The 19,651-nt window shown below is 43.7% G+C and overlaps 1 protein-coding gene across 1 annotated transcript in view; it reads left to right on the top strand.

Annotated features, from left to right (window-relative positions):
- Window positions 1–1,978: 1,978 nt before the first annotated feature.
- Window positions 1,979–19,651, top strand: part of FOXK1 (forkhead box K1) — a 57,687-nt gene continuing 40,014 nt past the window's right edge. The window contains exon 1 of the mRNA XM_072877760.1: window positions 1,979–2,378. Within this exon, the coding sequence (XP_072733861.1) occupies window positions 2,002–2,378 (377 nt within the window). The 5' untranslated portion in view covers window positions 1,979–2,001. The remainder of the gene's footprint in view (window positions 2,379–19,651) is intronic.

The raw sequence follows: 19,651 nt of genomic DNA, 5'->3' as shown, positions 1-19,651 counted from the left end.
ACTGCTCCAATACAAGCTCTCACCTTGCCTGCTCCCACACACCTGCCTACCAGCTTGGGTCCATTTTTAAGCACACTTAACAGCACTCTCATCCCGGTGTGAACAGGCAAAAGGCTTGAGCTAGCTCTCCCGTCAGGCAGCACGGAACTCTGGCTCTCACCTACCAGACAGCCACATTTTACGTTCTGGCCCTGAGCGTTTGCTGATGCTGAGCAATTTGGGGCAGGAGAGGAACTCAGGCAGACGAGTGTGAGTGGAGCAGCTCCCCGCCGGGGCCCAGGTTATGCCGCTGCTGTGTGCCGTGACCCCGCTCATTTGTTCCTCACCGTTTGAGAGCACTATGTTAGCTGTAATTTAATTCCAGGCCTCCAGAGTGGCCACTTCTTGTGTCCACTTCCCTCCTTCCCAAGCCCCCTCAAGGGATGCCTTTCCTCCCTCTCCTGCCCCGGGGACTGCGACCTTTTGCTGTGCCCCGCTTGGCTGAGTCTCGCTGGGGAGCAGACGCTGCTGCGTAGGAAGCGGTATCGGTGTTTTGTTAGACGGTACTTTCCTTTCTTCCTCTCGGTTCGTATTGAACTGAGTGGCAAAGAGCACTCTTACTGAAGATGATGTCTCGGGTGAGATGTCTAACTCAGGTCCCGACTGCTCAGCAGTCATTAAACATCTCAGGGAAGATGTTCGAGGAACTTGGATGTTAACCTTGTGGTCCTGGACCAATTCCAGCTCGTTTAATTACAGTCTTCACAGCTGAAATTTGCTCTGCACTTTCGACCAGTTATGGGATTTTTTTTCCCCATCTCCTCTAAACTGTTGAGCAGCCTTGCTACAAGCTGCCACGTTCCCCACACGAGCCGAAGCAATAAGCAGTTACGGCTGCTCCCCCTCCCAAGATTTTCAAACTCATTATATCTTCTGGTTACTTAACAATTTGGGATTTTACAAAGTATCACCAGCTCGCCTATACAGAAAAGTTTTACCTGTTTAATCTGGATAATCTAGCCAGTACAGAGCATGCATGATCCACATACATGCCATTGTTGCAAAGTACATGACCTTTATCATTCATGTAAGTAACATAATATAACTCCTGTGAAAAAAATACAAAAAGTAATTTGAAGTAAGAAATAATGTCATGCAAGCTAAACAAGCTACACACACTCCCTAATAATGAAAAACTATGAGTATAAAAACTATATGAGTAGAGACATATATATGAGTATAGATATATAAAAACTGTATAAAGGTGTTAATACACTTAACAAGTGTTTTAAACTCACTCCTTTGTGTACCTGGGATGAATTCCGCCCTTCGGCAAGCCTTTGCAAGCAGACCAGGGTTACTAAAATCGTGTTGCGATTAAATCCCCGCCTAACGCTGCGGTGGGGTTTTGGTGCAATGACAGGAAGAGGCGATGGAACCCCATCTCACCCAGCGTAACGTGGTTTGAAAGCACGGGAGCCCTGTACGGAAACGCGGGCGATGCCCTCGGGCCCGGCTGCGGGGTGGACGTGCCCCTGCCCCACAGAAAGCCCCGAGCGGGGAGGGTTTTGGGGTGGGGGCACCTCTCCAGCGCAGGGCAGGCGTTTCGGAGGCGGTTCAACTCACGGACCCGGCAGAAAGCGGTTTTTCTGCCGGGGCAGGGGCGAGGTGGCGGGAGCCCCTCAGAGGGGGTCGCTCCCTCTGCACCTGCCCGAGGAACGGGGCCGGGGCCCGGCGCCCAGCGCAGCCGGCTCGCCCGGGCCTGCAGGCGGCGCCGCGCCCCCGCCGAGCCCGGCGCTGCCAGCCCCCGCCCCGCGCCATAAATCGCGGCGGGGCGGCCGGGCCCGGCCGTGCTGCCGGGGAAGGCGGCGGCGGCGGCAGCAGCGGCAGCACCAGCAGCAGCAGCAGCAGCAGCAGCGGGCTCGCCTCCCGCCCCGCGCCCGCCCCACTTCCCCCCTCCACCCCCGCCCCGCCGGCTCCGCCCCGGAGGCCGGCACGCTGGCTCGCTCCCTGCCTGGGAACATGGCCGAAGTCGGGGAGGACAGCAGCGGGGCGCGGGCTCTGCTGGCGCTGCGCTCGGCGCCCTGCAGCCCCGCCGCGGCGCCCCCTCCCGGGCCGCCGCCCCCGGCCGCGCCGCCCTCCGCCGGCCCGGTGCTGGCGCGGCTGCAGGGCCGCGAGTTCGAGTTCCTCATGCGGCAGCCGGCCGTCACCATAGGCCGCAACTCCTCGCAGGGCTCGGTGGACGTCAACATGGGGCACTCCAGCTTCATCTCTCGGCGGCACCTGCAGCTCAGCTTCCAGGAGCCGCACTTCTACCTGCGCTGCCTCGGCAAGAACGGCGTCTTCGTGGACGGCGCCTTCCAGCGCCGCGGCGGCCCGGCCCTCCAGCTCCCGCCGCAGTGAGTGCCGCCGACGCGGGCTGGGCCGGGGGCGCGGGGGCGGTGGCACCGCAGGGAGGCGGCGGGGGCCCGCGGGGCTGGGCCCGCTGCGGAGGGAGAGGGAGAGCCCGCGGCCTGCGGGGAGGGACCCGGGGAAGGCCCTGAGGGGGCGGAGAGGGACCCATCCGCCCCGGGGAGGGGATGTGGGTCTGGGCGGAGAGGGGCCTCCTCCGAGGAAGAGGACGGCGAGGGGTCGCTTGGCCCCACCGAGGAGACAGTGAGGTGCCCCCGCCCCACGGAGGGAACATGGGTCTGCCAGGAGAAAGGCCTGAGGTGACAGCGGGGGGCCACCGCTGATGAAAGGGACAGTGAGGGATACACCTACCCATGGGGGGCCTGAGGGGACGGTGAGGGACTGCCTCTGAAGACGGTGGCCTCAGGGCCCTCCCCAGACCACAGAGGGCCTGAGGGGATGGTGAGGGCCCCCTCACTTGAAGTTGGTCACGGTGGGTGAGGGACCCTCTGTGCAATGACAGAGTGACCCTCACCTGATGAAGGGCCTGAGGTGGTGGTGAGGGATGGCCACCTGGTGACCAGGCAGTGGCTCCCCCTCAACATCAACAAGGGATGTCCTCACCTTCCCAGCCTTGCTGCCGTCCGTGACCGAGGAAGGGGGATGATGTTTGTCAGGGCTGGGGCTGCTCCCTCTGAGGGAACTATGTCTGGGGAAGAAACATGAGCCCCTTGCCTCAGAGTGCTTCTCCAAGAGGGCTGTCCCCCATGGTCATCGTCCTCCATGCCTGCCTGCCAACAGGCTTGCGTTCAACTTGTAGCCCTTAAGAGGTTTCGAAAAGATAAATAAGAATGACTCTTGTCCGTGGACTAAAATTTGCTACACCCAGGGCTTGTCTTCCCTGGGAAAGACTTAGTGGAAAAAAGTTTGAAAAACACTTTGGCAGAGTGCTTATTTTAGGGTTGGCAAGTTGGGTGTTGTTCCTGGTGTCTCTCTGGGGCAACAGAAAAAAAGAGGGAGTCGGGCCAGGCCAGGGGTGATGTCGCTCACCAGGACCCCCAGAGAGCAGGCACCCAAGGTGTCTTTGCTTTGTTGAGGAAGGGGAGAGGGTTGCAGAAGGGTTTTCTATGCTAGCAGGGAGGTGGTAGTCTGTGCTGTGTTTTAGATAAACTCTCTTGCAGAAAGAAGAATAAGGTCAACATTAATCTATTTCTTCCTCTGAAAACATTGTTTATGGTTGCTGAGCACTGTCCAACGACTGCAGTGCTTCACCCCAGGGGCGGCAGCGTGGTAGTGGTAGGTGATGTAATTCCTGCGTGCATCTCTTCAGGTCGTACCAGACAGACTGTGTCTAATGCCATCTCTGAGTGAAAACACGCTGTAAAGGCAGGAGGTTGGGTTTTTATGATGTTTCACTTTTTGTTGTTTGTATAAAACATCTGTTTTCATCTGGCAGTTTTTGGCCTTGGTACCATTTACCTCCAGCACCAGGGTCCTGGAGTTATCCCTCTCTCGCCAGCCTGTTGCTCAGGGGAGGGTTTTTTAATTACTCATTTCCTCTGCAGGCTGCTTCATTTTGTACTTTGTAATTTACTTATAACTCCCTAGCTGCTCACTCTCTGAGGCGTTTTGGTTTGTAACATGTTTCATTTTCTAAAAGAGATGTCCTTTAGTGTCTGTTTAATTAATCGTGCTTTGTAAAACAAGACCACCCGAAGCCCAGGGCATTTCTGTTGTCACTCCCTCTGGCTCTGGGTTTATCTGTGTGAGCTCTCTTCTCCCTGTCATTCTGTTTCTTCAGTTGGCTAATCATAAGCATTGGGCTTGAAAACTCTCTCAAGCAGCGACTTGGTTGCTTATTTCTCTCCGCTTCCGTTTGCTTGTGACTCCTGGAGTGGGAATGGCAATGTTCCTTCATCGCTTTAAAGGGAGGAGTTTAATATACAGTTATGAACTCTGCACAATGAGGCATCCTCTTTGCTTGGCTGCTGTTTGAGCTACATAAATAAACTTGATGCTCCTCCCTTTCTGACTTCCAGAGTAGGAAAATGTTTTGCATCAATCTAAAGGAATTTGCCCCCTTGCTTCTAACAGGTAAACAGCTCCTTGCCTTCTACTGGCCAGTCAAGGGTTTGTAACCCAGACCAGGGAAAAAAAAAAATCCTGTTGAAGCTCAGTATACACAGTCTTGATTGAGGCTTTAAACTGTTCTCCTGTCCACTGTTATCTGCACTGTTGAAAAATCAGACAATTCCCTCCCAGTCACCCCCTTCCACATGCACACACGTACATACACCAGTCCCCCCCCCCCCCCCCCCCCCCCCCCCAGTAAACAAAACAAAGTGCTGGTTGGTGCCACTTCTTTTCTGTAGAGAAGCCTGTATGCTTACTGCTAGACAACTAATATTGTCTAAAGTAGAACAAAATGAAGATAGGTTGTAGTACACAGATTCACAGTACAAACCACAATTTTTTCTGGATGTTGTTTTATGGTAACACTACTGCCCTGTTTGATACAGCCACGCCTTCTCCACATACCAGCAGAACGTACGGTTTATGTTAAACTTCAGGATCTAATGGCCATTCCATTCAATGATTTAGATGGGAGGTCCTTGTGATGTGGAGAGCTCTTGCTGGTAATCTTCTAAGAACCAGTTGTTTGAATAGTTGTGTCCCCCCCTTTTTTTTCCCCATCTGTAAAGGATAGCAGAAATATGCAAAGTCCAATTTCTTTGGGACAATGCAGTCACTGCTGCTGTTGTATTACAAGCAAAGGAGATGCTTGTGCATCATGAGATCATGAATGGAAGCAGAGGGTTCCAGGAAAAAAAAAGTCTTTCAGATGTAATTCCTACTATTTGTTAAAAAAATAGATCATGGACTCATAGATTCTATTTGTGAGGTTTCTTCTTGCATCACTTTTCCTGTATAAAACTTCTGTTATAAGCCCTCTTCTAAGTTTAGAAGTAGTTATTCCTAAAATTTATGGAAGACTTTGTCAGGAGGGATGGGGAAGGGAGGAAAGAGGAAGAGTTTGAGACCTTTCTTGAAGACTGTACGTGCCTCCTAACACAATAGACCTGTTCAAAATCAAGGGCCTTTGAAAAGTTTCGTATCACTTCCTCCATCGACATCATGTGTCTGATTAATATGCTGTAACCAGAATTTCACTGGTGGGTGGGAGTATAATATTTCACAGCTGTGTTGTTATGGAAGATTGTATTTCACAGATGTGATGACATAACTATGAAGTATAATTAAACAATAATGACCAACAAGGAGGGCATTTCCTAGAGGTTAATGACAGTTAGAAACAAAGTGGGTGGAAGAGTGGAGGGCCCGCAGTGCAGCTGAAGACCCACCCCTTAATCTGTTTAATTAACATGAGTGCCACACTACAGCAGGCATTACAAATATAAATCAACATGAAATTATGGAAGTACTTATATAAAAAATAAGTGCTTTAAATCAAATTAAGGATTGCTAGAAACTTTTTTAGCTGTGCTAGTGGAAGCTGGAAATCTGTGGATAAATATCTGGGTATTTTCCTACAAAAAAGAGAAACTCAAGACTATCGGTAGGATGTGCACTAGACTTTTAAAACTATTGATACAAGCAAAAATGTGAGATACAGCAGGAACCATGAGCTGGAGTACTTTTTCCTGCTGAAGACAGTAATTTTTTAAAATTTACAGTGTAATCAGGTGTTTACAGGATCAGGTTAGTGCTGAATTATTAACAACTTACTTGTTAACGTCAAAATTGACAGAATTTTTAAAAGAAGTGACAATAACAAGTTAGGGACTTCCAGTAACTGAAATAAGCATTTCCCCCCCTGCCCGAACCAAAGGAACTGAAACAGTTGAAAATTAAGCTTGCTAACCCAAATTTTAAGCAGCTATGGGTCAGGTTTTCAAATGCTCCTAAGTACAAAAGTTCTATTGACTAAAAACTGCAAATGTTGATTGAGCGTAGCCTGATAATAGCACTTGAGCTTTCTGAACTGGGAGCTCAATAGATTGGAAAATAGTGCTTGTCTGTGAATATTTCATGGGATATTTGCTTATTGCTTCTGTGACCGTTTTGTGTTTTTGCAGTAGTGCCATTAATGGAGCCTGAAGTTTGTGTTTTTAAGTGTAAATGGATAACTTCAGTATGAGATTTCTAAGTGTAAAAATAAGTTTTTAAACTTGGAGTTCTTTTAGCATTTAGGAAATGGAAGAAATAAATGGAGGAGTGTTTTAGTTTGAGTGTAAAATACAAGAGAAGTAAATATATGGATGTATGAAATTAAATTAAAATGTGGAGTTAAAATAAACATTATTATGTATTATGCCCCATTATAAATTGAAAACTTCTGTGCACGTGAAGTTTTATTAAGAGCATGCTGCTTTATTTATAATGGGATTTTCCTAGGTACTTAATAAACTTGACAAAAATAAATAGTCCAATACTCTGAGCACTTATCAAGATGCTGATCCCACAAAATTTAATGCGTGCATTAATCTTTCTGTATTGTGAGTACCCAAGTTCACTTCAGTGTTTGGGTAGTGTGGGTGTCTCTGCAATTGGGGTTTAGTAACCAAGCAGAAAATTGAGAGCTAGATCCAACCGTCTTTTCATTTCCCTTTCTAAGGGAGATTGTACAGTCTGTTAGCCAGTAACTCGAGGCAGTAATTAAAGTAAAAAAATTTGACATAAACTAGAAAAATGGAGATATACACAATGTATCGCAGTGTTTTGATGACCTCACTAACCACTCGGCCTCTATTCTTGTGGTTAGAATGATGCCATCATGGTGTGTATGAGTGCGGAGGGAACTGCAAGCTGTACATACACATGCTAAGGAAGTGCTTTGACCACATAACCACGACTACAGAGCTAGTTGTTTCTGAAATGCTGCATATGTATGTTGACTCTGATAACTCCTCATGTAGTTTTACTTCTTAAATATTGCATGGTCTGCATTTGCAACCGTTTTTTTGTTCTTTGTTTGAAATGCATCATTTGCTTTGTTAGAACTTGTGGATGGTGGGCTTACTCTCGCTAGAAGCTCTTTAAAGATTTGCCATCTTAGTGCTTTGTCTTATATTTTTTCTGTTCTTTTTTGATTTCAAAGACTGTCTTTGAGAACAGGTTTTTTTGTTGCACAGTGAGATGGTGATAGTTACTTGATTTTAATTATGGCATTTATGTCAAGTAATAATTTTTGGCTAAGCGGCTCTAATTTGTCATGGGTTATATTAAATGTTTAAGGAAAGTTTCTCTCATTATGTGAAACTACTGCTCAATTTGTTGATTCAAAAATAGCTGTGCTGTAAGTCAGGTTGTGAATATAAATTAACACTATGCAAAACTCGGTGTATGTTCTCTTATGTATTCTTTTACACCAAGCTTGGTTCGGTTTAGCTGATGTGTTGATTATGAAAAGATTAATTTAACCAGAACATGCCACACTTGTCTTGTACATTCTTGTGCAGAGTCTCAGCTAGAAAGGCTTAAATGTAGATTCAAGTTGTGCTGGTGTAACTTCTCTGTGTTAGCAAACTCTCAATCATGACATGTATGCTTAGCTGACTGTGGGATTCTTCCAGTTGGTACAGTTGTGTTTTTATATAAATCTAGGGGATGAATGAGTGTGAGAGTTTTTGCTTTTACGAGAACAGGAATAAAAATTATGAAATCTGTAGTAATTCATATCTTAGTTATTTTGGTGCCAGCTGTGTGAGCATCCTCACTGCAGAGTGTCTGTTTTGACTTCTGGTAACAAATCAAAACAATGCTTTTTGGCTTTGTTTTTTTTCCTTCCAGAAAATGGGACACGCAGTCTTGCACTGAATAACTGAAAGCATAAATGACAACCAGATTAATGTGATTGTTTTCTTTGTAAGCAAGCTCTTAGTAACAGTGCTCCGATAGCCGTTTGGCGTCAGAGCTGTTCTGTGGGATGCCAAATTTTCTTGCTTGGTGTTGCAGTTTCCTGGAGGAGTAGATGTGGCAACAGGATGTTGGTAAAGAACAGGAAACTACTTGAATTTGCTACTTCTGCCATGCAAATAAAGTCTTATTACTGGCCCATGTGTAGTAATTAGGGTGTGCTATTGACAGAAGTTTTTGCAGCAATCGCAGAGCGTGGAGCTTGGGAAGTGTGTTCAACTGTGTGCTTTGGGGGGGTTGCGCTCAGTACTGTGGGGTAACAAAAGGTGTATATATATATATATATATGTAGGCTGGTGAGGTTAAACTAGTGTTAGAGATTTGACAGTTACCTCCAGCTGTCTGTCTTATTCCCGATGCATCTCTGCTAGCACTCAGCTCCATATCAATTCTTCTGACATGTCCTAATTTACTTTGAGCTCCTTCTAGCTCTAATAAGTGTCTGAGCAGGCAGCGTCTGGGTGTTCTGCAGTCGGAGCCAAGGGGCGCTGGAACCAGAAATTCTTAACAGACCAAGGTTCACCTTGCTGCTGGTTAGGTGTGGATGAGCCAGCTATTCCTTCCCAATCCAAGTGGAAATGTGGTTTAGAAAAGAAAAATCATGTGCTTTTGAGTTGGCGATGTTAATGAAGAGGGAGAGGAATTATCTCATTTGCTTTTAGTACAGATTCTTTCCTCTCCTTTTTCTTAATAGCAGTCTAGAGCACAGAAGCCTTTCTCACATGTAGGTTTACCTAACACCGGCTTTGTTTTAGTTTCTTTGCTTCGGTCCCTGTGCATCTAGCAGTTTTCTGAGGGTTTCCTAAGGCTGCAGACTCATGGCTAGGATATCCACTTCAGGATTACTACTTCAAAACAACCAAAAAAGTGTGAAAGCTAAATATGCTGTAGAGCTTAGTCTGCAGTGTATTGGGTGGTTAAGGTCTCTGTTGTCTTTCAATTGCATATGTCTAGGACAGGCAGTGAATGCCATAAGAAGACTGCTGAGTTTATGTGGTGCTTTCTGGATGGTAACCTTAGGTAGCTTTTAAACATTTTGTTTATGTTTCTGTACTATGTATCTGAAGTGGCTGGTGGGCCCTGATGTACCAGACTGCAAGATCGACAGCAAGAACACGGGGAGCTGGAGGTTTTGCAGTGATGTTTTGAACAAATCTGGAAGATGAAAAAGTTGAAGCAGTTTTTTGTCTCCTGAATGTGGGCTATGAAAAGACATCTTAATGTACTTCTAGACTTGGTTAATTGACTAATTGTGAGTACAAATTATTGTGTGGTCTTAATGCATTCACCTTAGTCAATAATTCAGTATTAATCACTGAATAGTTTTTTCAAGTACTTATAAGTCTCCCTATTTCGGTTGACTGCAGACTCCTTATAAAAGCAGATTGATAAGATGTTTATAGAGCAGATTAATCTCTCACTTAGGTAAATCTGAGTGAAGCTGTCTATCCTATAGTCTATTCTTTGTTTTCATAGTACAAATACAATTTTACTAATGTCTATTCACTCCTGTTCACAAATGTTTTTTGCTAGTAATTCACATCTTCAGTTTCTTCAGAACAGCTGAATAAAATGCATGTGTGCATTCCTTCTGCATGGCACTTAATTTTTATGAAATACATATTTTATTGGACAGTAAAACATTTAAGGATCTTAATGGCCTAATTAATACGCTGTATCCACTTCTGCCTTGTGTATTTTGCTCTTCATTATCATACTGCTCCTTTTTTCATGTCCTTGTGCATTTTTTATCATAAAAATTTCAAGCAGTCTTGAGAGAACACTCTATTAGAAACCTGTTCTTTGAATATTCAGCAACTTTGATTTGATTGATAGTCCCTTCCTTCCCTACCCAATCTATTTTTAGTAATTTAAAAGTGAGTTTAATTTCTTGGGTTGTCGTTTGTGTATGCGCAATTTACTTTGGTGGTTTTTCTCCCTCCTTTAAGTGTACCAGATATGCAATTTTCATGTTATTTGAGGACATCTTGACAGTTTGGGAGAAATAATGTAGAAATTAATTGGGAGCTCTCCTTAGCTGAGGGAGCAAAGATGGACAGTCTTTGTCTGGTTCTGTTAATATATACTGTGTGATTAGGATAGGAGGATAAAGGGAAGAAAACCTTAAGCACATTGTTGCCACTTACTATCCTGTTTCAAGAATCTTCTAGCATAAGAGGCTATTTTCACATACAAGTACAATCCCCTCCATCTTTTAGAATGGAATGAGGAGACACAAAAACCTTGCAGAGGTGGTCTAAGGACTGTGGAAAAGGACGTCCCTCCCCTTCTCTCTGAAATAGAACATTATAGCTGTACCCTTTTTTCTGCTTTGTGCCACTTTAAAGGGAGCCTTGGGAAGTCTTCCCACACAAACTGTTTTAATCTCTCTCCCTTAAGGCCACATATGGAAGCCACCAACATTTTGACTAAGCAGGACTGGACTCCCTGCAGAGCCAGTTTGTGCACTTGCTAAAGGAATTGTTCTTGAGCAACTCAAGGCCTTTCCTCTCTCGAGGGCATAAGAACTATGGACTCTTAAACGCTCAAAATCCTGATTGTGTGGGAGGAGGAAAGGACTAGACACAGAAAGCAAATTTTGTTTCCACCTGATGGGTAGACCAAGAATATTTTTGCTTTTCATATTCAGTTTGAGGTGTAGCCCAAACTAGTAAGGGTAGACTCTTGGTGTAGGAGATGTGCCAACTGCTTTTTTTATTGATCTTTTTCTTTTTTTAATTGTTTTGTGGCTTGCGTAATGTGGTGTACCTTGGATTGGCTGCCTGCCCAGTGTGCGTAAAGGGGTGTTGACTGTCAACAAGCCTGGCAATTGGGTGGCTTTGCCTCCTTCTGTCTTGTCCATTCAGCTGTATAATTACTATGTCTCTTCTTCTACCGTGTCTCTCAGACACCGTCTAATGAGACAAGCCATAATGAAACTGTTTTAGCACTGTGAAGACCTGCAAAGGAAGTCAAAGGCTGGCATATGCTTTGCTGCTAATGTCTTTCTTTATGGAATATTAAGGCAAGCACTGAAGTTTTCTTCAGGCATAGGAATTCTTAGGAGAAAATTCCTAATGTGTGGTGGTTCAATAAAAGTGTTGCTAGCATTTTTTTCTTTTGTGTAAACAAGGCATATCCAATCTGGCTGTTAGAAAATAGGCGCAATCAAGTAGTTTAGACTTGTACATGATCTGTTTACAATTGAGTGTCCCAGATCAGCGCTTCACTGCAAACAGAGCCACAGAATGAACTTGGGAAACAAAATTGTTTTGATGGACAGTGATTCCGGATCTTGAAGTTTCTTGGTGACAAGTGGGTGTATCCTCTTCTCCAAGTGGTTCACAGTTTCTTCTCAATTTCATCCTGCTTTATGCTCCACCAGATAGTATTGCAAGTATGAGAATTCTTATTTTAAAAAAAAAGTGGCAGAGAAGGGCTAGAATCCTGTTCCCCAAAAAGGTGATATTGCAAACTGTGAAGTTCATATGAAGCTTCCAGGTAAGATGCATCTGTTAAGTAAAATGTTTCCCTAATTCTATATACTACACTGAAGCAAAGGAAGGGGAGCACTAGAATATGCCAGTAATATGACAAGTTAGCTCTCTAAAATTTCCTGATTTAAAAATAATGAAACCACTGTGGCAGAAACTTACATATGTGCTATCATTTGGAAAGAGTCCTTGTCACCTTAGTTGGTTAAAACTCCTTTCAAGGAAGAAACCCCTCAGCACGGTCGTATATGCTGGCAGGATTTAAAATACCTTAATAATCTTGGGATTGTTTTACATTGTTTGCAATCTTAGCCATGTCCTGCTAGGTGGTCTTTCACAAGTGAGTCCAGTACATCATCATCTGAATCACAGTAAAATTATTTTCTTTTCCTCTCCTTTAGTAGGAAGGAAGGTTGTGCCTGGGATTCTCTTCTAACCTTTACTTTCAATGTCAGTATTTTGGAGGCTGCAGGTAGATTTCACTTTGTAGACATTTGTGTGAGAGATGCTCTGTGTTGCCCCAAATGTTTATTTGGCTGTGAGTCCAGAAGATGTCAGCTTTTAAAACATTTAAATTGCCCTCAGAGCTGCTTTTAAAACAGTAATCCTGGCTTCCTTTACTGGGTACTGAATGGATTGTGAAATGTCTTCAGAGGGAGTGGAACGGACTTGAGTGAACATTTTGCAAAGTCTGACTCCATATGGATCGTTTTTTATAATGTACATAAATAGTACATTAGCTCTTTCAAATCACTTTCTAAATGAACTGAACAAGCCTCAAAGGAAAATACATCATAGTCATGCTCTGCACGTTAGAGCCCTCTTAGAGAGTCTGATTGAATTCAAAGGTTAGTAACATCCCACACGCAAGCTTTTTCTGGCATATGTATGTGGGAATTAGGATCTTTTCCTGAGCTTTACAGAGGTTATTTTGTTTTGCACAGCCTTTGCTAATGTGTTTATAGGTAGTTCCTTTGATTTGGAAGGGAAAGTCTTCTAGATGGCTTGTGAGACCTTTCAAGGAGGTGGGCTGGTTCCTTGAAAGCAAACCCTACAATGATGAATGGCCCATTAGAAAAAAGTTGATGGCATTGCAAATGAGATTTTACATGAGAATTAAACTGTTCTAGTGTATCCAACAAAGGTGCTGAAACAAGTGCCTCTCTCTGATGGTTATTAGGAGATCTTATGAACTGATCTTTTCAGTTAGTTTCCCCTCCTTCTCCAGGGTATAAAAATTTCCTGAGGATCTGGATGCTTGTAGTAGTAAAGGAAGAATCTTCCCAAGAAGATGGGACGTAGGATGAAAATAGGGGTAGAATCAAAGTTGCATGTTGCCTGTGGCAGCCACGGCCAGATTTCTGTGGTGAAAGGGGCAGGATCTGCGGCAAGCTGGAAATTCCCCAGCAGTTGAGCAAAGTTTTAAAATGCTTGCTGTTGAGTTAAGTATGGAAATGAATAACCAGTGCTACTTGTAGAGGCCAACTGTGGCACTGCAGTTAGTTCCATGCTGTCACTACATATTTAATTCTCAGTGTACTGCTTAATTTCTTATTGAAAACAGAACTCTCTGTAGAAGCTGTTACAGGGAAGTTCCCCAGAGCGTGGGTGCAGGTGGGGCTTTTTTTGGCACTGAGGTAGGTGTTAATTGTGGTTTATGATTGAGGGAGAAGCATACTTAGTTGAGTGTTTCTGCCAAGATGAGCAAAGCAGGAAAATAGTTAATATTGACCTTTTTCATTTTAACCAAGATCAGCGTGAGCAGCAGAGGCTTGGAAAGCCTCTCAGAAGGGCTCTCGAATTTCGCAGAAGCAGGGAAGGAGTGAGAGATGCTGGTGGTGGCCATGCTCTGCTGAGTCACTTCTTGTGGTCTCTGCTGTGGTAGAATGAAGCCAGACTTAGGCTCTTATCTTAAGGTTTCTCTTGGAGGGGGGAAAAACTCAGCACATCATGAATGGGGGCTAGGCAGCCTTTTCTGGCGCAGAAACGCTGTGGACAAATGTGTGTTACAGAGCTAGTAGTCACCATTTCTGTTACATCTCTGGAAAACAAACTGAATGTCACACTGTCTACTCACTGCCTGGTGCGGCCAGAACAGCCATGGTCCAGGGGTCCTGAAGCACTCAGGGGCTGCGTGTCATCGCTGGAGCTGAGAGCTGTGGTTTGGCCGTACTCCCCTAGGACTGGGGAAAGTGGGATGTGAGAAGTCCTACAGGAGTGAGATGCATCGTACCTCTGAGCCCTTGGCAAGGGCTGAGCAAAACTTAGTCCTGATCCAAGGCTGTATGCAGTGTCTGCCATTTCAGTCTTACAGTGGAAAGTTTGCCATGGCCGCATGAAGGATAGGTGTAGGACAAGGGTGGTGACAGCAGAATATAGAAATAAGTATCATCCTACTTTGTTTCATACAAGTTGCCTTTTGTTGTGCAGTTGAATTAACTTAGTGGGACAGCAAGTTAGCATGGGGGTGGATGGAAGACCCTTGTTTGTCACTGGTGTATATTGTATTCTTTAATAGCATAAAACCTTGGCTGCTGTCAGGCACACACTTGAACAATATTTATCTCCACAGAGTGCTTTTTTCTTTTAAGCTTCTGTTCCATTCCATAGTTCTGCCAATTTGATCTGAAATTTAGCTTTGGTTAATGGGTATTATCTAGTAGGGTTGGGATTTTGTTTTAATTTGGCTTTTTTTACTTTGAAACATCACATTGGGATCTAAAATGGAGCTGCTTTAAAACCCAACAGTAAGGGATGGTATGTATTTTTTTTGCCAATGTTGTCAGAGTGGCAACCATATAAAATTAATTTCTGTGTCCTCCAAATATGCCCCAGACTTAACTAAGTGCCATGCCGATGAAGAGTCCTCCAGGGTTTTGTGCAAACGCTGGCTTAAGACACATCTTCGCTCTCTGTCAAAGCAGGAGTGATAAGTATGATGTCGATTCTTCTAAGATGGACACTGGCTTAACAGGACTGAAATCCCCACTTTTATGCAGCCTATTTTACAGAGGTCCGTAGAGGCCAAGAATGACTAGGAGGTGTTCACAGAAGTATTTGAACTAGGTTTGTAAGAGCTACTTATTCTGTCACCCAGTCTAAACAGCAATCCAGCCCCATGATGAATGCAGTTAAAATCCCACGAGAGGTCCTGTAGGTCCTAAAAATACATTTATCACATAAGCAAGGTGGGCTGCACTTGTGGAGAGAGACAATTGATCCTGCCCTGTGTTGATTTTCCTGGTGCTAGCATGTGTGGTAAGCAGGAGGAGAGGAGTTAATTTTAGCTTGATTAGCAACACAGAAGGGAATCAAGATGACTGCATTGTAAATGGCAGTGGGATGAGATCAATGAGGGTAATTTATTTCCATGTATCTAAGTGGGTGTTCTAAGCAATTTAATTTTTCTTTTTTTTTGTTGGTTTTTAAGAGAACCAAGAATGTTAATGCATTTAGTCCTTGAAATCCTTCTGTGGTTGCAATTCTGGATACTTTAATGTTGTTGCATGGTGGTTGTTTTAAATGAGCACCAGGTGCTTGTGTTCTGTTCCTTAGCAGTTCCTTGTTTCTCTGCTCTGTTACCTGGTTCCATAGCAAGTGGTGAGTGATTCTTGGTACTGGACTCTCAGTTTTTCTCCTACTCACCTCTGTTTATATTCTGGAGCATATTCAAAACTGTTTATGATTAAACATTGCTCAAACAGTCAGATTAAGATTTATTGACATAAAGAAGGCTGGGAGGAGGGAGTGGCTGGCTGGTCATCTGTGTCTACTTCCAGATGATAGTGATGTTGTTGAAGTTGTACATGTGTCTGTGCAATGGCCGTGGTGTGTCAGACAGGCTGCTGTTCAAAAGCGTGGTGGCAAGGGAGTGATACGTGTCAGCACAGTCTCTTTTCCTTTGTATGGTACAGTAAAAGCTTGAGCAAGGGAATATATGTAGGTGGTGCACTCCTTCTTAAGCTTGGGGTTCTGAGCACATCCCATGGCTCTTGAGCAGGAGACCGCTATTTTTCTCTCAGTGGGAGATTCCTGCACACCTCTGAGGAGAGAGATCAGGCTTTAAACATGCTAATAGGGTTATGACCTACAGGAGTTTTAAGCAGGAATCCTTTTAAAAAAGACACGTACCCTTTAAAAGACAGTGGTGTTGTATGGAAGGAAGGAGGTTCAAAATGGAAGATTGGAAGATGAGCACTATTTAGGAAAATAAATTCAAATGAAAATACAGAAATATCGGAGTTAGAGAGAGGGTAAGTTCATTAAAAAACACCCGTCTTCTCTGAAGCGGAAAGAATTTGTTTCCTGGCCCTCTTAGCTATGTATAAACCAGAGGTGTTAAATAGCTATTTAGCTTTTGAAGGAGTCTATATGTAGCATTTTGGGGTTTTTTGTTTATTTTAAAATCAGATGTTGATAATTTCCAGGTTTTAGAAAAAAACCCCTTAAAATGCAATGCTGACAATGTACTAAAAAACCTAACAGATTGATCAGCCTAATCCCTTTTCCATGGAAAGGGATTTTTGCAGTTGTAAGACTTGATAATGAGTGAGATATACACGAATGTTGCAGATAATTTACATTTTCTCTGAAGATCAAATATTTATTGGCTGGTGAATAAATGGTTAAGATAGGATCTAGGCCTCTACAGGCTAGAACACCTGATTAGAGCAGCAGTGGTACACAGGCTGTTGTGTGTTATATAGAGTCTCTTAAATATCATTATTTTTATGTATACAACCACACACACAACAAAATAACATAATGGGCTTGCTGTGTGTTACAGATGATATCAGGCATCTGCAGTGCTGATAGCGAAACTTTCTGGTGCTGGCAGCCAACCTCATTTAAATAAAAGCATCATCTGTTCTTTGTGCCAGCCCACTTCTTCGGTGGCCAATTTTCATATAAAGTTTTTGATGTCAGGCCACTTGTTCTGACACTTAAAACACCTCCCTATTCCCAAGCTTCAAAATAAACAGCAGCTTTATGGTTAATTTTAGACTTTAAGGACAGCTTACTAAATGGTCTCCACAGGTAGCTAGCTATTGACATCCCTGGGAATGCAACTGCAATGTTTTTTTTCCCACTGTCGTAATACTGAGAGGCATGATAAATGAGATGGACTTTAACTGACTGGCAGAATGCTGTTGGGTTAAGATGTAGCTTACCATATGACACACAGAAAAAAGTTCATCTGCATCTTAACAGTTTGCTCAGAGACATGAAGTTGTTTATACTAAGGACTACACAGGGGAACAGAGCAGCATCTGTAATGGTGTGGTAGAAGTGGGGCCAGAATTCACCCTTGGGAGACTTTAATTTAAAAAAAAAAAAGGACAAAGAAAAACCCCAACCAATATTGATTAAAAGATAGATGTCACTGATGCTGCAGATTAATTTATATTGATGTAAAATTGCATCTGATTTTTGTGGGTGTAGGTAAGATCTTCGAGGCTCAGATATTTAGCACACTGGCAGACTTGAGTTAGATCTTGCGATGCTTCAGACTGGCTGTACTCCATGTAATGTGCCCTATGTGCTGCTGAAGTGGAGCTTGCTTGTTTTTAAAGGAATAGGAGCACTCGGGAAGAGAAGAGGAATTTGTCTTCTGATAGCGAGCTCTGTGCCTGGCACTCCTGGTTTGGAGTGAATGGCATATTTTGAAGCTGACTCCAATGTTTTGAAATGTGAAACTAAGTGAGGTACAATTATAGCACCACTTCTTTTTCTCTGTGCCTGGTGGATGGGCACCAAGTAACTACCATGTTGTCTTAGCATACATACTTAACAAGGTGGTCTTTGTGATGGGATTTAAGAGTCCCTGACTCAAGTACCAAAAATCTGCCTTGATGGTATTTGTTATAAAAGCCAGTTAATTATATTCTTTTGATTATACCAAGGCTTGGTTTCTGAGATCATGTTACATACTTATAATCTGTCCGGAAATAATTGTCAGGATTTTTCTGGATTTATTTTAACATAAGTGTTCATAGGTGGGGTTTTCTGTGTTTTAAATAGATAAGTGAATTCATCCCTAGTCAGGTGTGGATTGACCGGTGTTCCACTGGGTTTGTAAATAAGTAGTGATAATGATGGTATTTCAAGAATATCCTTCAGCTTTTTTTGCAGGTATTGAAGTGGATGAAGACACACTATTAGCTGGCTTACAGTGGTTTCTGCTGGAAAAGTTTCAGAAAGGTTGTTTCTGAAACTGCATGTTCCTGGCTCTTTGCACTCTGATAGCTTTCTGTAGGGGACTGAAGCAGCTTCTGGTAGGTTTTTTGGCATTGGACTGAGCAGGATTACTGTAAGACCTATCCTGCAAAGCTGGGGATAGTGGAATCTGGAAAAGACCCACCCATAATGTGAACTTCCCAGGCAGGGTGGTGACGCTAGAGGAAACCTCCTACCATTCCTGCTGGCTCTCCATTTAGCTGATTGAAACACCCTTCTCAGCAGTTTCGGTGATATTCTTTCCTGCTCTTCCATGAGATGCTGTTTTGATACTCTGAATTTACTCCCTGGCCTTGTTGTGGTATTTCATTACGGAAAAAATGGCAACTACAATATTTTATGTGTTGGTTTTTCCTTTCCTGTGCTGTGCTTTACTCCTCAAAGAGGAGAATCCAGAAGTGAAGCTGTGCTTGAGGTCTCAAATAACTTTTGAAGGGTAAAATCAGAACATTATTAAAGAGATGTAAGGGATGTAAAAATAAAAATACAGCTTTTGATTCTTCACTGCTAATTCTTCAGTGTGAAACAGCCTTGAGTGTTCTCACTTGAATAAAAAATTAACTGTCACTGTTTGTGTCGGTGGTGTTGCTCGATTTATCAGTTTGCTCTGTGACAGCAATTAAAAGGCTTGCTAGATAAGAAATTGTAGGGAAGATGTGTAGAATAAAATGATTGAAGTTTTACAGCATGCTATCATAGCGCAAACTCTCCTGAAGGTTTTGCTTTCAACATCGAGTTGCTGGAACCCTCAAAAAAAAAAAGTGCTTGTCTTCTCCTGTGCACTTTTAAAGAAGATATATATGAACCAAACCAGCATTTTGATGTTCTTTGGGTTGGGCTTCTGGTATCTCTTTCCCTTTTTAGCCTCCCTGATCAGCCTAGGGGTGTTTATGCTCTTCCCCCTCCACCACCTGCTTGGCTCCGTTTCACTTGCTGCCTTTTCCCGGGATGGGCAGTGGCCGAGACCTTGCCGTTCGTCAGCATGGCAAGGTGGGATGTCTGCAGAGACTGGAGGGACTGAAGCAACAAAAATAACTTCTGCATATGTCTGTGTGTGCATGGTGCTGGCAGGGAGAGGAATCCCAGAGTTTGCCCAAACTTTCCTGTGAACATTGCTGTCTTCGAAGGAGTTTGCTAAAATACCTATTTGAAAATCTGCCTGTGTGTGGAAATGTTTCTCAGTGTGTTTGAACCTTGATGAAATGGCATAAAGGGAAGCCCTGTGCAACTGAGCTGAATAGAAACATTCATTACAGCTAATTTACTTGGTGCTTTTAAGATACATAGCTATTCATAAGTTGTGGTTTTGCCTGATGCTGCTGGTAGTGTTTGTTTCAAATAGATACGCTTGCCTGCACACGCTCTTTGCCCATCTGAAATCTTGTCTGGCTGTGTTGGAAACCTCGTTTTAAACATGGTAATATGCAGTGTTAGGCAAATCGCAGTGTAACCTATGGTGCCTTCTCATTAAGGGGGGAAAAAAAATCCTTTACTGTGTGTTTGGTTCCAGCTAAACAGCAGCAAGGAGCATAAGGAGAAGGTCTTGTCTGTGACAAAGAGAAATGGCAATTTTAATTTTTTCTGAAGCATTGTCCTTGTTCAGCCATCGTACT

Source organism: Ciconia boyciana, chromosome 13 (assembly GCF_034638445.1).
Source record: "Ciconia boyciana chromosome 13, ASM3463844v1, whole genome shotgun sequence".
Classification (NCBI taxonomy): domain Eukaryota; kingdom Metazoa; phylum Chordata; class Aves; order Ciconiiformes; family Ciconiidae; genus Ciconia; species Ciconia boyciana.
Note: the sequence above shows the minus strand (reverse complement) of the source record. Positions and strands in the feature narration are given on the sequence as shown.